The sequence below is a fragment of the Anoplolepis gracilipes genome, chromosome 8, assembly GCF_047496725.1.
Source record: "Anoplolepis gracilipes chromosome 8, ASM4749672v1, whole genome shotgun sequence".
Taxonomy (NCBI): domain Eukaryota; kingdom Metazoa; phylum Arthropoda; class Insecta; order Hymenoptera; family Formicidae; genus Anoplolepis; species Anoplolepis gracilipes.
Genome location: NC_132977.1, coordinates 4336155 through 4362243, shown reverse-complemented (window position 1 = coordinate 4362243; position 26089 = coordinate 4336155). Strand labels below are relative to the sequence as shown.

Sequence of the window (26089 nt, the reverse complement as noted above, 5' to 3'; positions counted from 1 at the left end):
GAGAGCGAGAATCATGTGTACAGGTCGTAGAAATGTTTCATGCGAAAAGTCTCGATCTATCCCCATATCGTGAAGTTTGAAAAACATACTTTGGCGATATCGAGGTACGCACTTGCTGAGGCGATCAAACACAATCGGATTCCATTTAATCCAGCATTTTGCGCATGAAATAAAATCGTGTAACGAAAAGACAGAAAGAAATATCATTCGTATACAAATAATATTATACTGCTATTTATGTTCAAAATGGCAAATAAATGAATATGCGATAAGCATTACGCACTGACCTTAATTGTGCGTAAAAAAAGTGCGTAGATTACATAAACTTAAATTAGAAGTTAAACTAAAGTCTTTCGTACAAATTTCTTGATTAATAGACATCGATTGTACAAAGGAATATGATTAAAATGTGCAGAATTCTCGTACAATGGCACTAAACAAGAAAACAAATATAACAATAAAAAAATATAAATATTAAAAAAATAATTTTATGATACAGATCTCTTACTAGTCTCGAAAAGAAAGACCAGATTTACATACTATTTTGCAAGGAATTGCCGCGCCGAATTTTCGTCCTATTTCACCTTCCGTTTTCGTTCAGAAACGTGGCGCAAGCGTCAGAAAACTTGTTTAGAGGTTTAGACAGTGACGAAATGATACGATGCGCCGAGCGCGCGGGCTTCCCTTTCTTCGGCGACGACACGTCGTCGCGTGTGCGACGCATGGCGTTCTCTCGCGCGTCAGTCCGCGTGCACCATGTGACGCGGTCCGCCTGCGTGCCCGTACGCGGAAACGACGCGTCTAATAATAGGCGACACGTTCCACGCTGATACTTATTGGCTGACTTGCTCTTAGCCCTGCGACGCTATTATGAACCGACGCGAGATAACGCTGACAGACAATCAGAAATAAGATATTGTTTTTTTTTTTTTTTTTTGTTTTGTTTTGTTTTGTTTTTTTTTTTTTTTTATATTTTCATAATAGATTGACATTATTGCATAAACATACAGTTATGGATACTGCATGATGCAACAAGAATTTTTCACACATCATTTTTCTCTCAATAATATTTCATATATTCTTTTAATTTTCTTATAATATATATTATACAAATTTCATATGTTTTCTTTCCATCTAGATTTTAGCATAAAATTAATTGTAATTTTTAAATTCATTTACTTTGTGTGGGCAAATTAAAAAGAAAGAGAATATTTTTTTAATTACAAGGATCAAATATATGTATATAAAACACATGAGGGATGAATCATAAAATGATCTTATTGTTAGAACAATTAATTAGCATTTAATATATATATATATATATATATATATATATATTGAAATTAAATACTAATTAATTGCTGTAACAATAAGCTTATTTTATGATCGTTTTATAATTATTTTGTGAGATATATATACAACTCGTCATATGTATTTTTCGCGGCTGCTAACAGCAAGTCAGCATCTTCGTTCTATAATAATTTCTAATTGTTAATTGATAGAAGAAATAAATTCGAGACTAGAACAATAAATTAGTGCTTAATTATGCTATATATCCAAGTTTGATTTCTCTAGTAGGAATGTCAGGTCAATAGAGGTGCAATAACTACTATTACAACATCAGGATCTTTTCTTCTTTCCTTTCTTTATTCACTACAGCTCGCTGCGTCGCAATGGACCGTATATTTTTCTTTTGTCTCTATATCTTTCGCTTCTTTACAAAAACGCACTCGTATTTTCACCGCGTAGACTTTAACGCATTAAAGCGACCGCACGAGTCTAGTAATAATACGTGCTTCATTAAATGAAAGAACAACACATGCACTCATCATAAATCGCCATATTTGATATACATAATTTAAATGCTTGTGTATATTTTTGTAATTATTTGTACGTTTTATTAATATATATCCTTATATATTATATGATTTTATACGATATGTGAGAGAATTCTTTATGAAAATTATAATTAGACATTATTATGTTATTTAATAACTTTGTGCAACTGTTACTAATTGAAAACAACACGTATAAAATAACACTATAAAAGACTCGCTTTTGCAACAAATATAACGAAAGTAAAATTTTTTTGCAAAAGTTTTGAAATGAAAACATAAAATCAAAATTTATCGTCTCCATAAATATCATAATAAGATAGGTATCAAATAATATAACAATTTTTACTAACATAATAGTTTATAATTTTTAGATAAATTATACATATATATTAGACTTTTTTAAAGTCTTATCATAATCATCGAGTTCAAGTAATAAATATTCTTTATAATCTTTTATATAGGATTTTCTTTTTATTTGTTATTCTTACGCGTCGTTTTGACGGCAGCGAGATACTGCCAAGGTTTTTTTTGCAAGAGAGCGAGCGAGAGAGATGGAAGTCACGTGATGCATCGAGCGTATCGTTTCAGCTGTTAAACACGCCGCGGCCAATAATCATTAGTCACGCGTTTTCAATATCGACGTCTTAGACGAGCCTAGGGTAAAGAGGAATGGGGGAAAAGAGGGACGGGAGAGACGTCGTCGCCAACGTCGCGACGAGAATGTCAATGGATGAGGGTGAGGGAAGAAAAGCGAACGACTTTCACGTCAGGGATAAAGTGCCGTTGTCTCCTTGCATCGAAAACGAGGAAGCGAGACGCGAGCGACAGTCGCGCGCACTTGTAAATATAAATAAATAAGACGATACTGCAACATCGCGCAGCGTTTGAAGTCCACGATATCGATTAATGTCCCGCAGTGTCTTATGTTAAGAATATGCAACCATTTTTTTTTTTTTTTCTTATCAGTCATCTTAGAACACACGTGAAATAACCGTAAACGTCCTCGATATGGTGCATAAGTTCTAATTACTCTCGCTTTTCGAATTATTTATTCACTGCAGAGATTTCGTGCAGGTGACGTCTTGAAGTTCCTGAAAGTGAATGCACACAATAACCGTGACATAGTTGCATAGCTTAGAATATGTATACATTTTCTCAATGTTACTGTGGGCTATATGTGCTTGTTCTTCTATACTTCATAATTGTATACCACATTTTATTGTATAGATTGATATTATATGTTTATTTTTTTTCATAATACATTATTATCTTTTATATTTATATATACATTTTTACGGTATAAAATAAAAAATATAATAAGGACAAATATAAAAGTAGTTATAAATAATATATTATAAATAAAAATAAATATAATTTTAAAAATATTCGATAATTAAAAAAGATTTACGACGAGACTTTTTATAAAAGAGCTATATTAAAGATTTTAGAACATTTCTATTATCACAATCACATTTTAATCAATCTTTTTTTAAAAATTTCTTTAATGAGAACTAATAGGCGCATAAGAGATTTTGTTTAAAATAAAATTACCTAATTAACTTTATTCTATTATACTTATAAATAGAAAGTTTACTAAGAGAGAAAGAGCATATCGATATCATTAATAACAATCTTGAAATTTTCGTTTCGTATCAACGTGCGCGCGAACATTTCGCGTAATACGTAAGCGGACAGAAATAGATCGTAGAAAGTGGGCGAGGGTATTATTATTAGTCTGGTGAAGAATGTCTGGATAATAATAGCCATTAATTATGATATGATGGCCGGCCTCTTCCGCGCGCTGCATCACAACGCGTTAAATCACACGTTCCGCCTAATATGGCGTTAATGTTGTCTGCGCTAAACAAGAAATATTTACTGTTTGTGTATATTAGGGTGAGTCACTAGAACTTATCTTTAATAAATCGTAAGATATGTGTTTTAATGAAAAATATTTTGAACAAAATGTTGTTGATTTTTAAGAAATGATTAAGACTTTTTGTGCCAAGCAGATGTACTTGCCATATTTCAAGATCTTTTTTTTTATTTTTACCATATGTTCTTTCTTACATAAAAATCGATTTTTCTCTTCTCATTCTACATATAAAAATATATTAAATGTAGAAAAAACTCAAACTTATTGTTTGATATATAAAAATATTAAAACAAAATTACGAGAAAGTGAATACTTTACAAGATATTACGTATTTTACGTTACAATATTTCAAACTTATTTTTTAAAATTATTTTTTGTATCTCATAAGTTGTAGATTCTTTTGGTGATTCTATTATATTTTTATATGCATAATGATGAAGAAAAATCGATTGATGTAAAAGAAAATAATGTGATAAATTAAAATATTTAAAATTTCAAAAAGCTTTTATTTAGAATAAAATTGTACTGATCACATAATGGTTTATTAGGCGTCATACAATACGCTGATTTTATACGATAACGTTTTATATATACGTAGATATTTAAATTAAGATACACATTTTATATTCCCTTTTTTAGTGGCGAATGAAGTATCATTTATATAATTTTTATATTAATTACAAACTTGCTTAATTATAAAATTTATTTATTAAAGAACTAATAAACTTTTTTTTTTATCGAGCCTTAAAACTTACTCGCTGGAGAGATGATATTTTATTCATCACGATTGTGAATCTTTCCTCCAATTGAGACTCATATTTAGTATTTATGCATCTATATCTGAACTGTATTCTTGTTGTTTTATATTGTTGTAAAATATTATTGCGCCAGAATTAAATATTCATATTTTGTCTATCTTATTTTTGAGATTCGTGGTGATTTGCCAGATTAATGGAAATTTTAAAAAAATTGCGCGATAATTAAAATTAATGTATGCGCGATTCACAAACAGACGATTATGTATATGTAATTCATAATTGGTTATTTTTACATTTTTATATTTCTTAATAGCAGGATGTAAAATAAGTTATTAGTATCACGAAAATAAGAGAATAATTAAGTTTACAAAATAACAATGAATTAATAAAATTATAAATGCTTATTCATAGTTGCTCCACCGTTTTTCGGTGTCTTACGATTTTTTAATCTTCTCTTTGCGTGTTTGTTTTTTGCTGCTTTTTTATAACATTTACGCGAAAACACGGTTACTTATGATTCGGTGCTTAATAACCAGAATACAATCATCAACACTTCTCATAACACGTGTTAATCTGACACTTTTGTATTGCGATGAGAGAACGCGAAAATCACAGAGTTATGATCTCCTCGAAAGTGGAAAATTATGCGATCGAATTTATACGGTAGTATTTCTTTCGCTAACAAATAGTATACACACATTTTATATATATAGCAATTTACTATGTCTTATTACGTAATGTAATATAATGTAGGAAATAACCGTGTATTCAATACGAATTCTATTTTGATAGATAATAAAGAGATATGTAAATAATAAAAAATAACAATAACGTCGAATTTTGTGACGTTATCTGAGAGTGCTGTTGTTTATCAACAATATTATCAATACTATAATTATCTTTGTCGCGCGCAGAAAGATACTAAATTAACTTATCATCTCCGTTAATTTGATATTCTTTTCCCCTTCCACCATGAAAAATCAAATTCGGATGTACCTACGACACAATTAAATACTAATTTATTGCTAATTCGTTGCTTTAATCTCAAGTTTATTGCTCCAATTTAAAATTAATAAAATATTAATAAAAAATAAAATATTAATATTAATTAATCAGTATGAATAACATTAATATTATATTAATCGGTCACATTGTTGTCATTCTTACGGCGAAACTCGAGCAGTAAGATAACGCGAAGTGCGTTTCGTCATATCTCTCGGACGGTCGTGACAAGTACGCGATCATTCTCCATTATTACAATTATGTAGTTATAACAAGAGATAGTAAAGTTGCCATATATACAATAAAGTGCGTGTGTACTATTCGTTAACGAGAGCTATAACATTGTGTGAATTCGCGGCTACGTGATTTTTCGAAAACCAAGCGAATCACAACTTCATGAATCACCACTTTTCTCTCATCACAATTTAAAATAAAATGCACGTTGTGTGTAATCAATGTCGAAAATATTAAAATATTAAAATAGAAAGTACAATAGTTGTGTCTTATTGTAAGTTAATTAATGTACGCGCGATCGTAACCTAATCTAATCTCGTGTTTTTACGAGTGAATGTCGTATAAATGCCATGAAGGAGCAATAAAGAAGAAACAGCAAAACAGAAGGAGATCCGAGGATCAACGAAGTAACTATGGCTGAGTAATTTATAATTTTATTAATTATTTAAATTATGTAAACTTATTATTGCTCGCTTATTATCATGATAATGTGTGTGATTTATCTAAAAATCGCTACATTTTTTGGATATTCTTTTATATATACAATATTCTGTGTTGCTGTTTCTATAAAAATTAAAATACTTAATATCCTGTAATATAACCAATTAACAATTAGCAATTAAATTTGTTGTAATTTTTTTACAATTCGCTACAAATGTAAATACAATTTCGGAAATGGGAGTGTTAACGTAATATTACCTCAACATCCTCATCTGTCAATCCATTAATATTAATTTCTTTTTAATTGGAGCAATAAATTCAAGATTAGAGGAACGAATTAGTAATAAAACAGTATTTAATTGTGTCGTAATTGGAATTTGATTTTTCATAGTGGGGAAAGGAATACCAAGTTACGAAGATGACGAGTTAATTTAGTATCTTTTTGCGCGCGAAGATATTAATTATAATATCGATAATCTTGTTGATACCTAAATGTTACAATATTATTGAGAATGTATGCGTATGGGTATCGCTACGTAATGGTAGCGTCGTAAACATTCGTTATTCGTCCCGACAAGTCGATAGCTGGCGCACGGTGGTGAATCGGGTAGATTTTCCTGGCCAGATCGTCGATAAACGCGCGAAACAGCTGTTGATGCGTGCGCGCGGGTTTCGCGTTCCTACCAACCGCCGTGTTCCACCGGCGCGTCAAGTGGGGAAGGGCGAAGACCACCTGGCCCAAACCTGAGCGCTTCGTTCTGTTTCTATGGAGCACACAATGTTGCACGATCCCTCGGATCGATCGGCGCGCCGTGAACAAAAGCTCTCGGTACGTTCTGCGTGGCTACGTAGGAAACATATGTTCGCCATCGCGACGAAGAAAATCCGTCCTACGTTTGTCTCGCATTTAATCCGCCGCCCCACCAGTATATTTACTGTTGTTGTTGTTGTTGTTGTTGTTGTTGTCGATCGAAATCTATAATGAGCTAAATAACAGTCATACGGTTTCTGCGAAAACGTGTTTACTTTACGGTATATAAGGCTTGTCTCAGAATTGTCCGCGCGATATTTATCTACGCAAGAATGAAAAAATTTGAATAAATTATGTTAATTATAAAAAGCTCGAATTTTAATTAATTTTAATAAGATCGATATTTTAATAAATTGTTAAATTATCAAAGTATTTAAAATTACAGTCCAAAATTTAAGAAAATATATCTGTAAACTGTAGCTTATTAAAGGAAAATTGATTTTATATTGATAAAGCAAAAAAATAATAATAATAATAATGACAGTTTTGAGACAATTTATATGATAAACATATGAGGGATAGTGCGAGAATAGAATCGGAAAGTGAATCCGGCCTCGAGTTAAAAATTTCCAGAAAAGGTATGATCATAAAAAAGGTAAAAATTGTATACATATAAGCGACAGGAAAGCTTACCTATTAAATTCTTTTAAAAACGTATAGTAAAATTGTAAATTTATGATTAAATTCTCTAAAAAAAGGACATATATAATACACAATATATATATATATATATATATATATATATATATATATATATATATATATATACACATATATACATATATACATATATACATATATACATATATACATATATCAAACATGGTTAAACTACGGATTGGAGATGCTACTATAACAATCGATCGAAATTCAAGATTGATACGTTTAAAAATGGATTTTACAATATATGTATTACTAACGCGTATACAGTATCCAGATACTACCCTTCGATAAAAATATTTGATCGTATTTATTCAATCTTTTTTTGTTTGCAAATCCATATAAAGATACTCTCGAATATCTAGAGATTGGATCGCATGCACGCATTTTCGTTCATGAATATCATTAAATGTCATAAAATTGCTTCGCGGAAGGCACTTGAAAACGAGAAGATAAATAACGCAGGAAAATAGCGCGGGGGAGGAAGCGATATGCTTCTCGATTGACATGACTTTCCGCACGTGACTTCGGGAATATTAAATATTCAGTCACAGGATTACTTCCGTGCCACGTGTGAATCCGTTTGCTCTACTTTTGACGGCTGCGTCGCAATATTAACTTTAGATTATCATTAATGGTATGTGTGTATTGATTATTGCAATAAGTCATAAAATTATTAGCAACGCACTAACGAAAGACTCGGCGAAAAAATTTTATTAATTATACATTTTGTGGAAAAAACTTTTAAAGATTTATTAAAGTTTATTTTTACGAAAAGAAGAAAATTTATAAATAAAATTTTGCTTCATAAAAAATTGCACTTGCTCAGCATCTCTCGTTGGATATTATTCGAAAATTGCTATAACACAAAATTTATTCGAAATGATAACATCTTTAATTAGTGTATAAAGCGGACCAGAATGTTCTTCTTTCAAATTTTTCAGCATTACAGTTTATCTCGATTCGATTTATTTCCCGTTCAGCAGTGACCGATTAATGGCTTGCAAATTAACAATTGTCTCTCTCTTAACATGTATTAATTCTTGCACGTGAATTAAATACATACTAACGGGATACTTACATATTTAAGATAAGGACGCGCTATCGTGATTACCCACTTCAAAGTGGACTTTTCTTTGCGTGTAGGGGGTCGATCGTGACCATTCATGCCACCGCGGGGAGTTTCGCCACGACTTTTTCTCACCATTTCTTGCCGTCATCTCTGCGATACACAGTCAAATATAGATCGATCGATCGATTGAACAATTGAGATTCTCACGATCGTGAAGTCAATTTAAGGCGAATTTAAACTTATCCCCCAAAATTTTAATTAGTAAATTTTAAAGATTAGAAAGTTTAATTCGAAGATCCTAATTTTTAAATATTTAGATAAAAATAATAATCTTAATATGTCCGAGTTTAAAATTTTTTCTCATTTTGACATCCTTAATTCAGAATTTAAGTTTGACGATTTAAACCGAAAATATCTGCGTATCTTTTTACATCTTATAGATATACATTTAAAAATAGAAAAATAAAAGTATTTTTAACATTCTAAAAGTGAAATTTGAAATTATCACAATTTTAAATGCATATTAGATGATATGGTTTACATGAAATGCTAGAATTATAAGTTTTTAAATACATGTGTAAAATTTAAATTAACATTAAGTTTAAAATAAATTAAAAATACGCAAAATATATAAAAAGTGTTCGAGAATTTAACACATAATTTGAATAATTTTATAAAATTATTTAAAAAGAAAATAGATATTATAAGTTGGCAAAATTATTTGAAGTTCTATCTATATCGACAATATGTCGCGAAACGCGCTACCACGTATCGGATCGATACACGCGAAAAGCTGACCCGATCTGCTATTTAAATCCACGTATCCCAGATTTTACTATACGAGACGAATTTTATTTTGAGACACCTTAATGGAACGGCTGCATATACAGCCGTACATTCAATCGTGCTCATCGTAAAAAGAATGTAATCGGGATAATAATAAGCCGAGATGAGAGAGAAGAGTCGATGAATTATTGAGATATTGAGAGTACGATCGTGCGAGGACGTTGTGAATCGCAATCGAACGTCTGAGAACCGACATCTGGAGACGGTTGGCCGGAGGTTGGATGTTGGACGCTGCCGGCTTCCAACAATCTGTGCTAATGTAACGGTTGCTAGTTTGCTACTGAAACCGAAATAAACTTTGTTGCATCAGTGAATTAGTTGCCGCTTTCGCAACGATTGGTGGGATTTTCGATAATATCCGTACTTCGGTACTTTGGATGATGATATAGATCGTTTTGCTGCTTTGTAGATTGTTAATTCATGATGGGGAGGAGCATCCCCTACGCTGCTTATCGTAAGATGTAACGTTTATCTGAATGCCTTACGACGAGATATTCAGATTTCAAAAAGTGGATTTTAAGAATTGCAGATAAAGTTTTTTCAATCTATTTTTACTTATTACGTTTACATATGTTTATACACGCATACATTATAATTATATATTACGTATATTACACAAATATATTTATATGTCTATATATAAGTATAATATTATTAATATTATTATTAATAAAAATTATGATTTATATCTAAAATCAAAAATATGTATATTAATATATGCTTGCGTGTGTGTGTATTATTTTATATTTGCCTTGGACTTGAAAATCTTTATTATATAAAGTTAAGAGTTTAATATATACAATTATGGAGCTGGGTAGGACAATATTTTCGACGCAATGTAACATGAAACGATATAGTGTTTGAAATTTCACCATATACAAATTGTTTGTAATATAATATCAAAGTGTTAATATTTTTTTATAATTTGATTCCAGGTATCATCGCATTATACCCCTCCGCCGGTTTGCAGCATGAAGGCTGACAGCGACGCGAAGTGAATAGGCGGCCCACTCGTTCTCCTCACTTCCTCCTTTCGAAATACGCACCTGCTAACAAACAGAAAACGAAGGCTGAACCCTCTGACTGTATACATATATATTTAGGAAAAGAAAGAGAAAAAAAGACCGCAACGGATCACCGCCAAAAGTTAGTAGAAGTTTAGTCAAAGTGTAAAAGCGAGCGAACGGGACAAATATATATATATATATATATATATATATATATATATATATATATATACATACACAATACACACATATATGTATATATATAGAAAGAGAAAACGAGGGAGAGAGAACGGGAGAAACACAAGATACATATACATATATAAATATATATATATATAAATATAAGAGGAGGCGATTCGTGAGTGTGCGTGTAAATAAGAGCTATTTTTCGTATGAGAGCGAGAAAAACGCGCCCTGGCCGAAGAGAAGCGGGAAACGAAACGTTCGAGAGTATCCTCGAACGAGGGAAGATTTAAAGTGCTTCTCCTGAAGAAGAGGGCCGAGTCGTCGTGTGAAGGAAAGGAAGGAGAAGACGACGACGACGACGACGTGACTGCAACGACGACGGAAGAGAGCGAAAGGATAGGTCGCGTCACGGTTGTTTGGACGTTGTTTCAATGCTCTCCAATCCAGATCGCCGGTGTTTCTTCCCCCTACAGAGGAGTAATCCCCCTCACGGAGACTGACCGGACCGATATTCCATAGGAATCGCCGAAAAAGAGGCGAACGCAAATATCGTTAATAAAACAAAGAAACGGAGAAAGAGGAGCGGAAGAGAGAGAGAGAGAGAAGCAGAAGGGGTGAGGAAAAAAAAAGAAGGAAATATAGAGAGAGCAATCGTGTGTGCGGCATCGAAAGAGGACCGGCTCCATGTTGTGAGCGTCTGAGGACTGCCGAGGGCAGCAGCGAAAGGGCGGAGTAGGGTGCCACCGCCGTTATGGAGTACGGTGGCGGGGGCGGTGGGGCACGCGGAGGTGTCCAGCCACCCTCCGCGGGGGCGAGGGGCATCGCCGGAACCGACACTACCGACGCTGCGTGGCACAAACACGAACAAATGATGCTCATGGAGTCCAGGCACAAGCAACAATGTAAGTAAACGCATCTCTGATTTATTTCTTCCCCCCCCCCTCCTCCCCCTCCACCCTTCCTTCTCCCTCCGTTTCCCCCTTTAGTTTTGACAAGCCACGTGCTCGCTCGGGAAGCGATAGCGATTATCGATTTAAGAGCGTTGGGGACGGAGAAGGAAAGGGGGTAAATTTTGCGGTTTATACATTGGATCGCGAGTTTTCGATCCGGAATGCATGATGCCGGATGAGCTTGTGAATGCAGGGAAAATCTTGATACCGAAAGCAGTATGATTTTTCAAATCTGCAAAAATTATTTTACAGCAGAAAAGTAACTTGAGATTACTTTTTATTTAACAAATCGTTAAATTTAAAATATAACTTTCATATATATATATATATATATATATTCGGTAACAATAAAAGCCAATTAATTGCTAACGTCGTGTTATAAATGTATTCAAATGAAAATCTAGGTGAATAACAGCTTTTGTCGATCTGTCACGAAAGGCTTTAATTGTTGTAGAAAATTAATAGCACATTTAGATTCTATTATAAGTTTATTTCCAAAGCACGTTAATTGATTTCTTTTATTTGAGGATCATAAATATTTGTCCAAACTCTCAAATCCACACGATGACTAGTTAGAAAAACTGCTTCACAGGATATTTAAATTAAACATTTAATTAAATCTAATTAAATCTTCAATATATTGCCGAATTTTTGCATATAAAGATTACTAAACACTTAATCAGAGATGAGAAAGAAAGAAGAGAAAATGATTTGAAGTGCTCGACGGAGATTATTCCGTGGTTCGATCTATTCGCAACTGCGCTAATTCAGATATCCGTTTTGGATAGAGAACTTTTTTTTTTTTCATTTACTTATCGCGGTAATAATATTTATTAAATATATTTTAATGTATTTTATTTTAGTATCGTCGACAAATGATCATTGAAAAAGATTCAAAAATATTGACAGATGATAGATTGAATCGATAAAAATAATTTTCCTACATTATAATATCTCGAAATATTTTCTATAATATAATAATGAAATATTTTATTAGGTAAAAAGCTATGTATTATAGAGACAAAATTGGCATTATTTATTTATTTTCCTTTGATGCAGAGTGTGGGAAACAAAAAAAGAAAGAGAGAGAGAGAGAGAGAGACACGTGTCTCCTACATTTTTCGATCCCTGACCTTTGACACGCTTATATGCGCGCGCTATGAAACATCGACCGGCTAGTGTTATGAAGGAAAAATATGAACGGTGTAACTGTAAGTTACGGTATGCCGGCCTTTGACAATTGACATTTACGCTCGGCTGTCGCATTTTTTCGTCACTTTTCGTGCCTTCGAAAGCAACACACTCTCTGACAGACTATATTGTCATTTTTCTTATTCACAAAATATTATTCTTATAAATATTAATCTCTAAAGTTAACTCTGTGTTACGTATTGTGAAATTTCTTTTCTCGCATACGGATAAAAAGATTCTTTGTTTGATTTTATTTGATTGAATTTCTTTTAGAAAAATATTAAAAAGCTAAGAAATAGATCAAAGTCGCGATGGGATTATTCGTTCAATTTTACCGACTCGTCTATTCTCTCTTTTAGCCTTCATATCGGGCAGAGCAAAGTAAAAAGAGATCGACGTTGCGATACATACATGCATGCACGAGATCTACGTCGGTAGATGATGGCGGTGATAATGCAGGTGCATCGCGACGTGCGATAACCGCGGGCTTTAGGACGGCCTAAATTAGCAGGTGCAATGTATATTAGTGAAACGGGCTTTCATTATTCGCTGTTAGATGAAAGGGGAAAAAGGCGCGACGTGCTGATTTCATCCTCTTTCCCTTTCCTCCTGCCTCGTAGTCGTCCAATAATGAGTCGCGTTTAACGAGCCGGCGACGACGGAAGGAAACTGCACGATGCTGCAATTGCGGACGACGTACCTGTGTGTTTAGCACGACAGTGTGATTCGATCAATGATGTTAACTGACAATATTGCTGTTAGGCAATAACGTTATTTCTTCTCGCGTTCTTTGCGATTACGAGATGTTAATTGTGACGGACAACCCAGATATTGCAAAACGCGGAAGAATATTATCGATTTCTATCGTGTTTAGATCCTTAATTATATACACAAAGCGCCAGGTTCTTTGCATTTTCTTTTTATGGATTTTTTTTTATTTGTACAATTAATTTTTTTTTAATACAGTTTTAACCGAAAACAATACATAAGAGGTTACATTTAATTATTTTTAAATAATTTTTATCTTATATAAATTATATGAAATATAAGTACATTTTAATCGATCACATTGCGGATCTGTGTTCGTGAAAATTTGTATCTGCGTGAGCATCTGTAATCGAGAGAAAACAAATAACCCTTTGATCCGACGGCGTTCACATAAGATTATTAACTGTCATTGTGATCGATCGTTCGATTATCTCTCACAATTAAAGCGCAATATAAACGAAAAAAAAAATTGAAGGGCCGCCGATGTAAGTATAGTGTTGCGATGTGACCTGACTCGACCCCAATGCAAAATGCAGGCGTGTTTGCGATCCGATGACTCGGGAAATTGTTAATTATCGCGATAATAAGTTAGACTCTTTCTCTCTTTTTTTTCCCTCGCCAATGCACGATTTCCGTCCGTAATTGCGATGAATAACTATTAAGTCGCAAAAGAGAATTCTGGCTTTTTGGAATAATATGTTTTTTTTTGCATGTGCGCGCATAAATTCGATGCGCCCAGGCGTGTCTGAAAATAATGGCTGAATGATCACAGGTGGAATGGCCAACCCACTGTAGAGGGTTGGTAATGAATAATGTAGGGTAAGAGAGACGTGTTTCGATTTTCGAAAATATATATGTGTATATAATATTTTTTTTTTTTAACTATTTACGGAAATTTAAAACTTTTACGTATCCGTTTCTTATTTATAATACGAGATTACAAATTTACACATATTTTACACATATTTTATATCTACTATTTATTGTCCATTCTTATTTACAATAGTCAAACTACAGAGATCTAGATTTAGCAAATGTAATCCTGCTTGAGAAAAAGAAACTAACGAGTATCTACTATGTTTTTCATATTTTTCAATTTAGGGTATCTACTTTCTAGAGAAACAAAGAAACCCTGGAATTCTCAGGGATTTCTTTTGTATCTGAAAAAATCAGGAAAGTCTCACGAAATTTTATTAGGATTCAGAGAATTTTTTCGAAAAATCTCTTTTTGATAATTTTGCTCTCATATTATAAACAATCAGCCGTGTGTGTGAAATTGGCGTCTAACTTCGTGGAAACTTATTAACTGTTGAGAGACTGGCTTTATTTTTAATGGTTTTAATGGTTTTAGTAATTATTAAAATATTAGTTGTACAAATTAGATCGCCGAGACGCTGGACGTAAATGAGATTTCATGTTATATTGGTGTTTCGATCTAATTTGTTTAATAAATTTTTAATCACTTTTACGCCTACTCTGTTCAGAAAGTAAGTGATTGCAGAACGACATAAAAAAATAACACGAAATCTCATTTAAATTCATTGTCAATAGAACAATCGAAATATGACTAGCGTCTCATCTCGATACTTGTACGTTTGGCGTCTCGACTAATCTAATTTGTTTAATAAATGTTTTTAAACTTGGAATTTTGAATAAAAATACCTGGAAAATCATGGAATTTTCAAGAAATTTTTTTACAAGATTGGGGAGACACCCTGAATTTAATTACATGTCTCTCGCTTATGCGTTATTGAATTTTACCTCTTTTCTCTCCCCCCCCTCTCTCTCTCTCTCTATATATATATATATATATATATATATATATATATATATATTATAATTTACATATTATTGATAAAGAAAATTAAGAATACAAAAATATAGAAAATACAAATAGATATACTCAAATACAAATAGACATCTTGAATGTATTAAATATTAAAGTGTACGTTGCTGTGCTCTTTATCTCTGGATCTCTTCTGTAATAGAAAAAAATAAACATGATTTTTATACGAGCACAAGATCTTATAGATCATTGTCTCAGCATTTAAAGTTACAAGCCTGATTTTGTTTCTTGGTAACATAATACGATATGATCTTTCGTAGTAATGGTTAGTCTTAAACCGCTTATTTTCGTCGTTTAAGTCAGATCTGTGTTTTATGAATCGCGATCTATCTCATGAATCGTGAGAAGGGAATTGTGTGTATGTGAATTCTTCGCGCGTGGATTTTACTCTGCTGAAAATCGCGGGCTTTCGTATAACTACTAGCTATTGATCGTCGCTCCAAAATACTCTTTTGTCGTGAATCATTGAACGCTGCTGATCGACGTGTCTCCATTTCTCTCTTTCCTCTTTCTCTCTCTCTCTCTTTTACGCCATTTGAATGCGTGCGAGGTTGAAACACGAAGCGTGAAAAAAGATGATAGTAGAAAAAAAAAAGAGAAGAGAGACAAGGAGGAAGCAAAGAGTAGCAAGCCATGCAGGGAGAGAAGACGCGAAGTGAGAGGGTGGAAGGGGATATGACGTATATTTTTAAACGGAGGCAAACACCCGACCTCCTATACTTAGGCTCAACTTGTCTTACGACGAGAATAGTGTGGTTCTACCGCTCGGCAAAAAACAATCGTTCGATTTTGGAAGAATAAATGATACATTCTTTTTCAATCATCTCTTATCTATTTTTTTTTCTTTTTTTTTTCTTTTTTTTTCTCTTTTCTTTTCAGACAGAAATGGAAATCCGTGTAACCTCGACGAACTAAGGCTTCTCCCTAAGATGTCTCATATCGAAATTTAGAAACTCATTGACATTTATTTCCCGACACATCACTGTGTCAATTCGATATTTAAATACTCATATACTATAAGACTATACGACTCATACGAATGACACAGTTAAATGGACAGAGAAAGGACTCAGCACGTTTTTTCCAACTTTCTCGTCACGATCGGCGAGATTGACGATGCAAATAGCAACGCAAATTTCGAGCGTCGCGACGACGGCCAGTTTTTGGACCGATGCCTGATCAACGACTCTCAGACAATCCGAAAACTTCGACCGGCCGGCTATCGAATGACGTATATATGTATTTTCGACTCAGCATCTTCCCTCCTTCCTCCCTTGTGCAACCTACCGCCCATTTTTACCGTTCTGGGCCGATATCGACAGACGTTGACCTCTTGAGAAGGAAAAAAGAGAAAGAAAGAGATTTTATACAGCAGTCTTTCTCATTTTAAAGTAACATTTAATCACGTTTTAAAAGATTAAAATTTATATTATCTACGCGTATGATTCCATTTAATTAATTGCGTTCATATAAATGACTAGGAGATGTATTAAAAATATATTATTATACTAGAAATTTTAATTTTTATGAATATTGAAAAGAATTAATGAATAAATCTTTCAAATAAAGTCGATGGAAGCGTTGCAAATGTGACATTTGATTTGAAATTCAGTAAATGCGAGAAAATAAACTACGAATTATATACATTGTAATGAGAAATAAATTTTGTATGGTTTCTAAAAGTATATAATTATATCACAGTGATTTTATTTCTGTCTGTTTAAGCAAAAATTAATAAAATATATGATGCGGCCGAGATAAAAGAAGACAATAAACGGATTGCGATCGAACAGAATGAGATTGTCGATTCAAATGAAATATAATTTTTGATATATAATTTTGATAAATAATTTCGCGAGAAGAAAAAGTATCGATATCGGTTTACAATTTTTATAGATTATAATCGGACAGTTTGAGAAAATAATTGCGGTAAATCGAATCGTTTAAGTTCAGTGCTTGCTGCATCAAGTGCATTCTTTCTTTTCTCATCTTCCCTCTTCTCATCTTTTTTTTCTTATTTGCAAAAGAAAAAGGTCAATATAATTTAATTGACACTCGTCCTTTTCTCTACTATAAGATCACATTGATTCAACTTTGCATAAATATAGAAGCTAAAATTAACAACTAGACATTTAGCGCGATGTTGTAGATTACAATAGTAAATATTAGAAACATATTTGTCGATAATTGTAAAAAATAGTATAAACTATGAGTAAAGAAAAAAACATGCGAATATAGAGTTTCTAGAACGGATGTTAAAAGCGCGATTTTTTATTTTACTTTCAAATCTATCTACTGTGATGATTCGCGAATATCTACGATGATCCGTGGCTGAAACTGTGGGCAGATAATATCAGCGTGTCTCTGTCCGCGTCTATTGCCATTCATTGTTGGTTGAAGCTGCGGCGGCGTGGCTTTGCATCGTTTTCTTCTCGTTGTACTCTTCTGCCGAATACAAAATACGATGACTGTGACCCGAGACGGCTTCAATTAGTCGTTGCTATTTGCGCGGTGCATTCAAACTTTACGAACGAGAGGATGACAGGAAGGGAAGGAGAGCGGTATTTATTGCCTAATGAAGCAGGAGAAGATCGTTAATGTCAAAGTTGGAAAAGATGGTTATCGAATAACCGATAATCGTCCTTGCTTTCTTCCATTTCTTTTTTCTTGTAGACGGCGAAGGAAACAATAATGATGACAGTTGTGCGTGTTATTGCGGGGGCGTAAATAGAAGGGTATACAAGGATTTTCCTTGCGCGATGTAAATTCATAGAATATTTAGTGAGAATAATTGTATATGTGTATGTGTGTCTTGACGTAAAAACAAGTTTGTTGTTTTTTAATTAAATATTATAAACGTGACAAATATTTCTTAAATATACCTTAATACTTGGAAGATGCACGTACATACGTATAGAATTTATATTTTTTAATCGAAAGAGCAAAATAAAAACCGAGCCATACCTACTACGTTCGTTTAATGAAATTATAGCGACAATGGTGTAATCACCGAATTGACCTTCGCAATTTCTTTGCGCGCAATTTTCTTGTCATAAAAGAGAGAAAAGAAGGGAATGAAAGGGATTTCCCTCCGTCGTCGAGGTCGTCTGACCTTTTCCACCCTGCGGCTCGTGAGAACCCTCTTCATTTTTTTCACCTTAATTTCCTTGAATTGTGTATACGCAAGTCGTATATGTGATTGACGACACATTTTGCGCGAGATTTTTATTTAGTCCCTTTCATATTGCAATATATATTCGTAATAATTAATTATAGTAAAATCCTTTGTGTATTTTTTTTTTTAAACATTGAAAACATTGAACGGCTCTAACTAATCATCTGTTTTTTTTTTTTTCTCTCTCTGATTTTACGAAACATTCTGATTTTTTTATTAGATGCAATATTATTATTCGAAGTATTCTTCGTCGAAATGAAATGGTATCGAATGAGTCGAGTGTACTGTCAAATCGTTAATGCTCGTTATACGCGATCGACACACACAGTGGGCAATTCCAAGCCCACGAGTCTTCCTTTTCACCCTTACATTGTGCTCTCGCGCGGCACTATCCGTCACATCTCACTATCCCTCTCTCTCTCTCTCCCTCTCTCTCGTTTCTCTCAATTTCCCGACACTGACCTCTCCAATTTTCAAATTAGGTTGGCTTCAGCAAGGTTACGCTTGTCGACAGAAGGGAGGCTATAGACTGTCTATACAGCTCTACCCTATCGCACTACCAGATATATCTCCCTTCCATACTCGCGCACATGTGTGCGTAAATTTGCAAAGTTGCGAATCTTTACGAATGCGTGAGCACGCACTCTCATCAGCTGCGACATATATCTACAAGATATTTCGGATCTAAAACGAATTATCTTTCATAATAAAAATTCTTTGACCGAATCGAAGATCTTTCTTGCGTGATGTCAGATGGTTGTCGTTCATCGCAATTCTTTACAACTTTCGGCATTAAATTTTGCTTTCTCGTGACTAATTGTTAAATTTGTAAACCAAATGAAGACTAAAGTTTTGATAATTGTTTGCATCTAGTCGCTTTGTTTTCGAAAACTTTTTATTTTTGACCGTTAATCTCGACATCTTTTTTATGGAAAGATGACCTCCAAAAGAATCAACCCGCATCTACATACATATATAAAAGGACGAGAAGAAATTCATTCAATGAAAATATATTTTTCAATTAAATAATATAGAAAGAAATGTGTTATATAATTGTTTTAATTTTATATAATATATAATTAATATTTTGTTTTCTTTGTTATAAATTGAAAATTATAAGCGCTTTAATGAGAACTATAAATAAGAATTATAGTGTATTCGCACGTTTAACCACAAATACTCAACGGTTGGTCACTTTGCGCAACTCCATGTTGGAATAACATTTCTAAATGAGAGAGAAATCGTATAAACGTTTGATTCGATTTAGAACTCTTATAAAGTTGTGAACTCTTACTGAAAGCGGATTTAACTCTTAAACGCGCAATTTTTTTCCATATGTGTGATCGAAACGTTTTCATACTTATAATTTATATTATTAAAATATATAAATTACACTTGAGAAGGCGAAAAAAATACACAAAGATGTGAAAGTTAAAAACCTAAAATTGAACATTTTATGTGTGCATTCTTATTATTCTTATCAGAGTTTGTTACTAACACACACTTTTAATTTATAATATATTCTTTATAATATTAAATATTTTTGATATTTTGGAATATGGTTGAAAGAATCTTTATATGAGAGAAATGACAGTAAATAATGTTTATTTTTTTGTTTTATAAGTTATTGTGACATATTATTTAAAGAAGTATTATACGTAAGTATTTTTTTACTATGCTACGTATGAATAATAATTAATATGTTAATATTTTGATTTATTTATGTAATTTTTTTTTTAATTTAACAGAAGCCTTATATTTTTATAACTCGAATCGGGGTTTTATGTTTATGCAATCTTTTCAGTTTAGAATCATTTGAAATGGATGCGTTTCCAAAATCCTATATATATATATATATATATTGATATGGACATGTACGAAAATGTATCTTGACGTTTGTTAATAATCAATTTCGTAAACGATTATGGACACTAGTCGGTGTACGAATTTGTCGCAAAATTAGCTGAATTGTACTTATTTGCCACTATATATTGCATTATCGGCTCCTTTGATTTATAGACTTATACAAGAAGGAATAATTAATTCAATTTATACAGGGAATATTAATTTCTCTCTTTCTCCCAGTAACTAGATTCTTTGGCGCTCATATTTTTTATTCGATACCGTAGTCAACATCAAGGCCTGCGATACCGAAAAGATCACGTACCGGAAGCGCAGTATCGATACTTCGAACAATAGGCGGTGTAAGTCGAGCGAACGCAACACTTCGAATAGATATCGGGCCAAGTTTGTCTCTATGTGTTGCTGTTCTCTGATCTCGAGTTTCCTGTCGCGTTCTCCGTTCGCGCTGTGTCTGTCTCCTGTCTCGCTCCTTCTTTCTAACTGCGTCTCACATCTCGCGTTATGCTGCAACGAACAAAAGAGCGGGGAGGGAAGAAGGGGAGAATAGCTTCTGCGAGTTTTAATGTATATCATGGCTTACGTTCCGTGTTACTTGCGTCATAGCGTTTCCATCGACCGATAGATTTATTATCGCGAGATTATTAGCTTATACAGAGCATGACAAATCCGATTTAATCTCGCGCAGATTCTAACTAAAATATTATATCCCAATCAATTTCCTAACGTGTTAATTAGTTAAAGATATTAGCTTAAATATTAATTTTCTTCGTGTTAGATTTTGTCTAATATTCTGCATAAAGACTGTAACATGCTGATTGTTATACGATAAATGCGAAAAATTTTTATTTTCACAATTTCTCCTGGGATGAAATTTGCACAAGAAAACGTGCAATTTTACTTAAAAATTAATAAACAAATTTTATTCATATGCATTAATATTTTTTTCATAATTTTAATTGATACTAATATATCGTAATAATTAATATTACAGTACATCTATTGGAATGTATAAATGATAAAGGGGTAAACGTTACAATCTCCGATACAATTACTTCTAGGTAAACATCCGATATATTTGATCAGCATGTAACCGGCTCATAGATATTTGCGTTATTGTGCATTCGAAACGTCAATGATATAACATTCCGCGTCGCGACTTGTCATAAAAGAAAAGAAAAGAAAAAATTAAGAAATTAAAAAAAATACTCGTGCATTAAGCATTTCGCAATGCAATGACAAATTACATTTCCGCGCTTATTTTACGAGGGGATAAAGTTTTCACGAGATCTTTGTTAAGAAATGATGAAAATATCAAATGATTCCTCGCGGATAAGTTGCGAATATTTCGATTATATGTATATCGAAATCTTTGATATAAATAGATATAATCTCTCTTGAGAGCGCACTTGCATTTCTCCAACTTGCAGTATTTCTCCGTAAATTCTCTTCCGCGTTTCGTTTAAAGAGAGAACTGTAAGTATCATCATTAGAAGTATGTAAGCAAACATAAAAATACCGTTGCGTGAGGACCTGGCTAATTTAGTAATTTAGGAGAAGTTGTCTGGCAGGTGAAATGTTCCAGATTCAATTTCTGGAATATTTTTCTCGCTTATACAGAAGCTCACTGGCCGTCTTTTCATACCGATAAGCACTGCTCGAAAATAGGAGAGAGATTAGAGGTCACCGAATGTACGGAATATCCTAATTAGTGGTAATTTTCTCTGCGTATCTTTGCTCCCTTAATCCTGGCATTCTGGAAAAATGACCCTTCTAAGAGCTAATTTTCGAGCAGTATTTTTGAGAAGCGCAAGATCCGTATCGCTTTTATATATAGGAAAATATCGCTGAACTTAGATATATTATATTATATTTTTTTGGCAATATTTTCATATAAATATTTATACTAGAATTAACTTTTAAAGATTATATGCAAGTGATATATTTATTTTAATTAATATTTTATTAGTTATTGAGAGAGAATATATATTAATTATCGTTAAAGAAAAACTCATCTGTAGCAACACTTGTTCATTCAATGTATCCGGAAGGATCATTTTAAATTTCCTGTCTGTCACGAAGCACCTCGAAATAAAAGTCACGCTTCTAATCAAAAGAATTGCACTCAATCCCGCGGTGTAAGGTATACATGCGCGCGCACATAAGCGTGTCCTTTGAAATCTCGCGCCGCTATATAGGCATAGGTGGTGAGCGGCGTCTTTTCGCCGGCATTCGGAAATGAAGGGAGGAGGGTGGCATTTGGCTCTTTGAAAGTGTTACATTTTTTTCTCCAAACGATTTCGCCGAGAGATAAAACGGTAGGGAAGATACGAGAGAGAGAAACGAGGGGTGGTACCAGGGCCATAGTGGTCGAGGATAATCGTAAGGTGGTCGCAAAGCGACACTTTGGCGATATAAGACGAAATTTTGTTTCGAGAGCACACTCGAGAGATGGAGAGACAAAGCGACTAAAGGCAACGTAAACTTGAGTCGTTTACCGCAACGGCTCTTCAGAGCATTCGTTTCTCTCGCGTTCTCAGGTTCCGAGGTCGATTGCTTTCTAGTATTCCCAATTATATCCTTGTAATGAAACCTTATGTGTTAAGATTATTCCTGAAAGTTGTTCCGGAATTACTTTTATTTGTCTTGTTTGAAAAGAACATTGAAAAGCAGGACAAATTTCTTAATTTAATAAATTTAAAGCTTCGAAGATAAAACTTGAAGATAGGATATTTTTTTTTGTCTTATATATACACGTATGAAATTTTATTATTTTCAAATATTTTCTTTTTTTTTTTTTTTAAATTATTTTTCACTGTCCAAAGTAAGAGCAGTAAGAATGTAAAGAATAATTTCAATGCCTAATTCTATCTCACTGGATGTTAATTTATCTAAGAATTAGGGAGCTAAAAATGATAAACTCTTCCCGTCGAAGTCCTTCGTCCAAACATTTCGCTTTGATGTCTTCGAAACTCGTCGCTCCTTTCATGCATTCTTTGACCGCCTCTTCGTCTCTTCGTCATTAAGCGTCGTTTCGCGATTCAACGAAGGGCGGTATAGGACCCAAAGGGTTAAAGGTAAAATGTCCATCGCGCACCGAACATTTTATCTACCTTCTACGTATCTATTCTTAAGACGATGTCTGTCCTACCGATGCCGGACACCTTTTCGTTCAGAGCGCGAGTCACGGGGAAGTTCTTTCGTTCGCGAAGGGCCACCCGCCTTTACCCCCTCGCGCTCCCTTTTCGCGTCTCCCATCGCGCGGCCATCGACTGCAGCGCCTCCGAGAGGAAGCGCCAGGGCATTCATCCCTACGCCCTCCGCTCTTCTCCGCGTGCTTTCCTTCACGCCCATGCGAAACGCGCCCTACGCGCGCGAACAAGAAGGGTTAAACGATTATTTTATTTTATGTATGTCGTATAATAGCCTTATCTAATTATCATTCGATCGTTTCTCTTCCGAAAAGAGACACGGAATTTCTGGAAAGGGGGAGGATTCAGCTACAATTAAAACGAATCGATGTCGAAGAGATCGGTACTAGAGGGCATCCCATCACACGCAGGCGTCCGTCTCTCTACATAAGACGACGACCATCACATCGTCGACTCCAGCATCCCCTCTATGATCTCGCCGCCGGTCCAGACGTTGTACGACGGGGACGACGAAGAACCCTTACCGCCGAAGGACCGCGCGCGCGTTTGCTCTCCCTTTTCTCCTCTGTCGTTTCCCCTTTTAACCCCTTTCCCCGCAATTCGCGCGGCGGGCTCGCATGGAAGGTAGACCAGCCAGTCGGTCGACGGTTGCTCCACCCCCGTGCGACACGATCAATACGCGACTCTTCTCTCTCTCTCTCTTCTCTATCTCTATCTCTCTCTCTCTCTCTCTCTCTCTCTCTCTCTCTCTCTTTCTCTCTCTCTCTCTCTCTCTCTCTCTGTTTCTCTCTCTGTTTCTCTCTCTGTTTCTTGCTCTCTCCCTTGCTTTCCATTTTTTCTCTTTCACTCTGTCTGTTTGATTGTCTATCTGTTTGTCTCTCTTTTTATCTCCTTATTTATCTTTTTTTTTTTTATCTTTTGTCTTTTTCATTCGTTCTTATTCTTTCTCTCTCTTTTTTATCCGCTTTTCCTTTTCTTTTTCTTCTTCTCTCCCTTTTCTTTTAGTTTCTATTGCTTTTTTGTCTTTCTTTTTTTTTTCTTTTTTTCTCTTCCTCTTTCCTCTTTCTTTCTATATTTTTTTTTACATTTTTTTTTCTTTCGCTTATTTTCTCGCGTCTTCTTTGTCTTTTTATTTTTCCTCTTTCTATTGTTTTTTTTTCTTGCCTTTCTTTTTTTTTTGTATTTTTATTTTTACGTTTTCTTTCTTCTTTTCATTTCTTCCACTCCTTTATGTTATCTCTTCTTTTCTTTTTCTGTTCTTTCCTTGATTTCATTTTTTTTTCTCCTTCCCTTTGTTTTTTTAAATTTTTCTTTTATATTTCTTCTTTTTTTTTCCTCTTCCTTTTTCTTCATTTTTCTAATTTCATTCTTTATCTTCTTTTTGCTTTTATATCATAGCTTTTGGTTCATTTGTGATGCAGCCGAGCGATTTCGTAGTCAGTAGCAGCAGCAGCAGCCAGTAACCAACAGAAGCGCGCTCGACTGCCTGTTCGTTTCGAAGTGGTCCTTCTGTTGCTATGCCGGCTTCTCTTAGCCTTCCTTGGCCCCCTTTCTGTTTCCTCCTCTCGCTCGCATATTCTCTCTCGCTCTCTTCCCCCCCCCTCTCTCTCTCTCTCTCTCTCTCTCTCTCTCTCATTTACTCTGTCTTCTTTCTTTTCCCCTTACTCGCTCGGCCTTACGACACTTCACCGTACACCTCTCTCCTAGTGAGAACGCTCCTTCTTGCGTTGGCATCATCCTGCAGGATAGTTCCCGATGTGTCTTTTCGTCAGGATCATTTTCACGAAGGATCTCTTTTTTTTTTTTTGCAATTTTTTTTGGTGTCAATCTTACATCTGCCTATTTGAGAATTTTGTTTTCTTTAGCCTATCTGATTTTGTTCAAACAACAAGGTTTAAAATATTCAAAATTCTTTTTCTTGCTTTTGGTCGGATTAGCGATCAGATGATGTTTATTGTTGATTCGATAAAACTTTCATCTGTCGTTCTCATAAGTAAGTTACATTTCTGCTATTTTGATCTGACACTTCCGTTATTAGAAATTAAATTCAAATTCTTGGCAGAACCAATGCTAATTAATAGCAAATTTATTGCTGTAACACCATTTTATCGTTTTTGTAAATTAGTAAGAATAATAAAATTGGAAGGTGCTATTTTTTATGTTTTAGCAGCTTTACTCTATTCGTAAAAATATATGTACAGAATTATAAAGTGAAAGTAAATATAGTATAATTAATTGCTATTAATTACTCGAACATAAGATATAAATTTATGTTGAAAATAATGATTCTGAATATTCATTAAATGATAATCTTCCAAGAGAGAAATGACTGAAAATGGAAAGTTAACATTTTGCAATATTTCGATTAAATTCTTTTTAACTCAATTTGTGTAATCACGCTCGCTATATTTCCATA

At 33.8% G+C, this 26089-nt stretch overlaps 1 protein-coding gene across 3 annotated transcripts in view; it reads left to right on the top strand.

Moving 5' to 3' along the window:
• Positions 1-26089, top strand: part of Mnb (minibrain) — a 75104-nt gene that overhangs the window by 8338 nt on the left and 40677 nt on the right. For 2 of the 3 annotated variants that reach the window (XM_072897778.1, XM_072897777.1), the window contains exon 2: positions 10474-11633. In XM_072897778.1, coding sequence (XP_072753879.1) covers positions 11483-11633 — 151 coding nt within the window. In that variant the 5' untranslated portion in view covers positions 10474-11482. Of the gene's footprint in view, positions 1-7519; positions 7539-10473; positions 11634-26089 lie in introns of those variants that run through there. The other variant, XM_072897779.1, reaches the window with a different exon arrangement.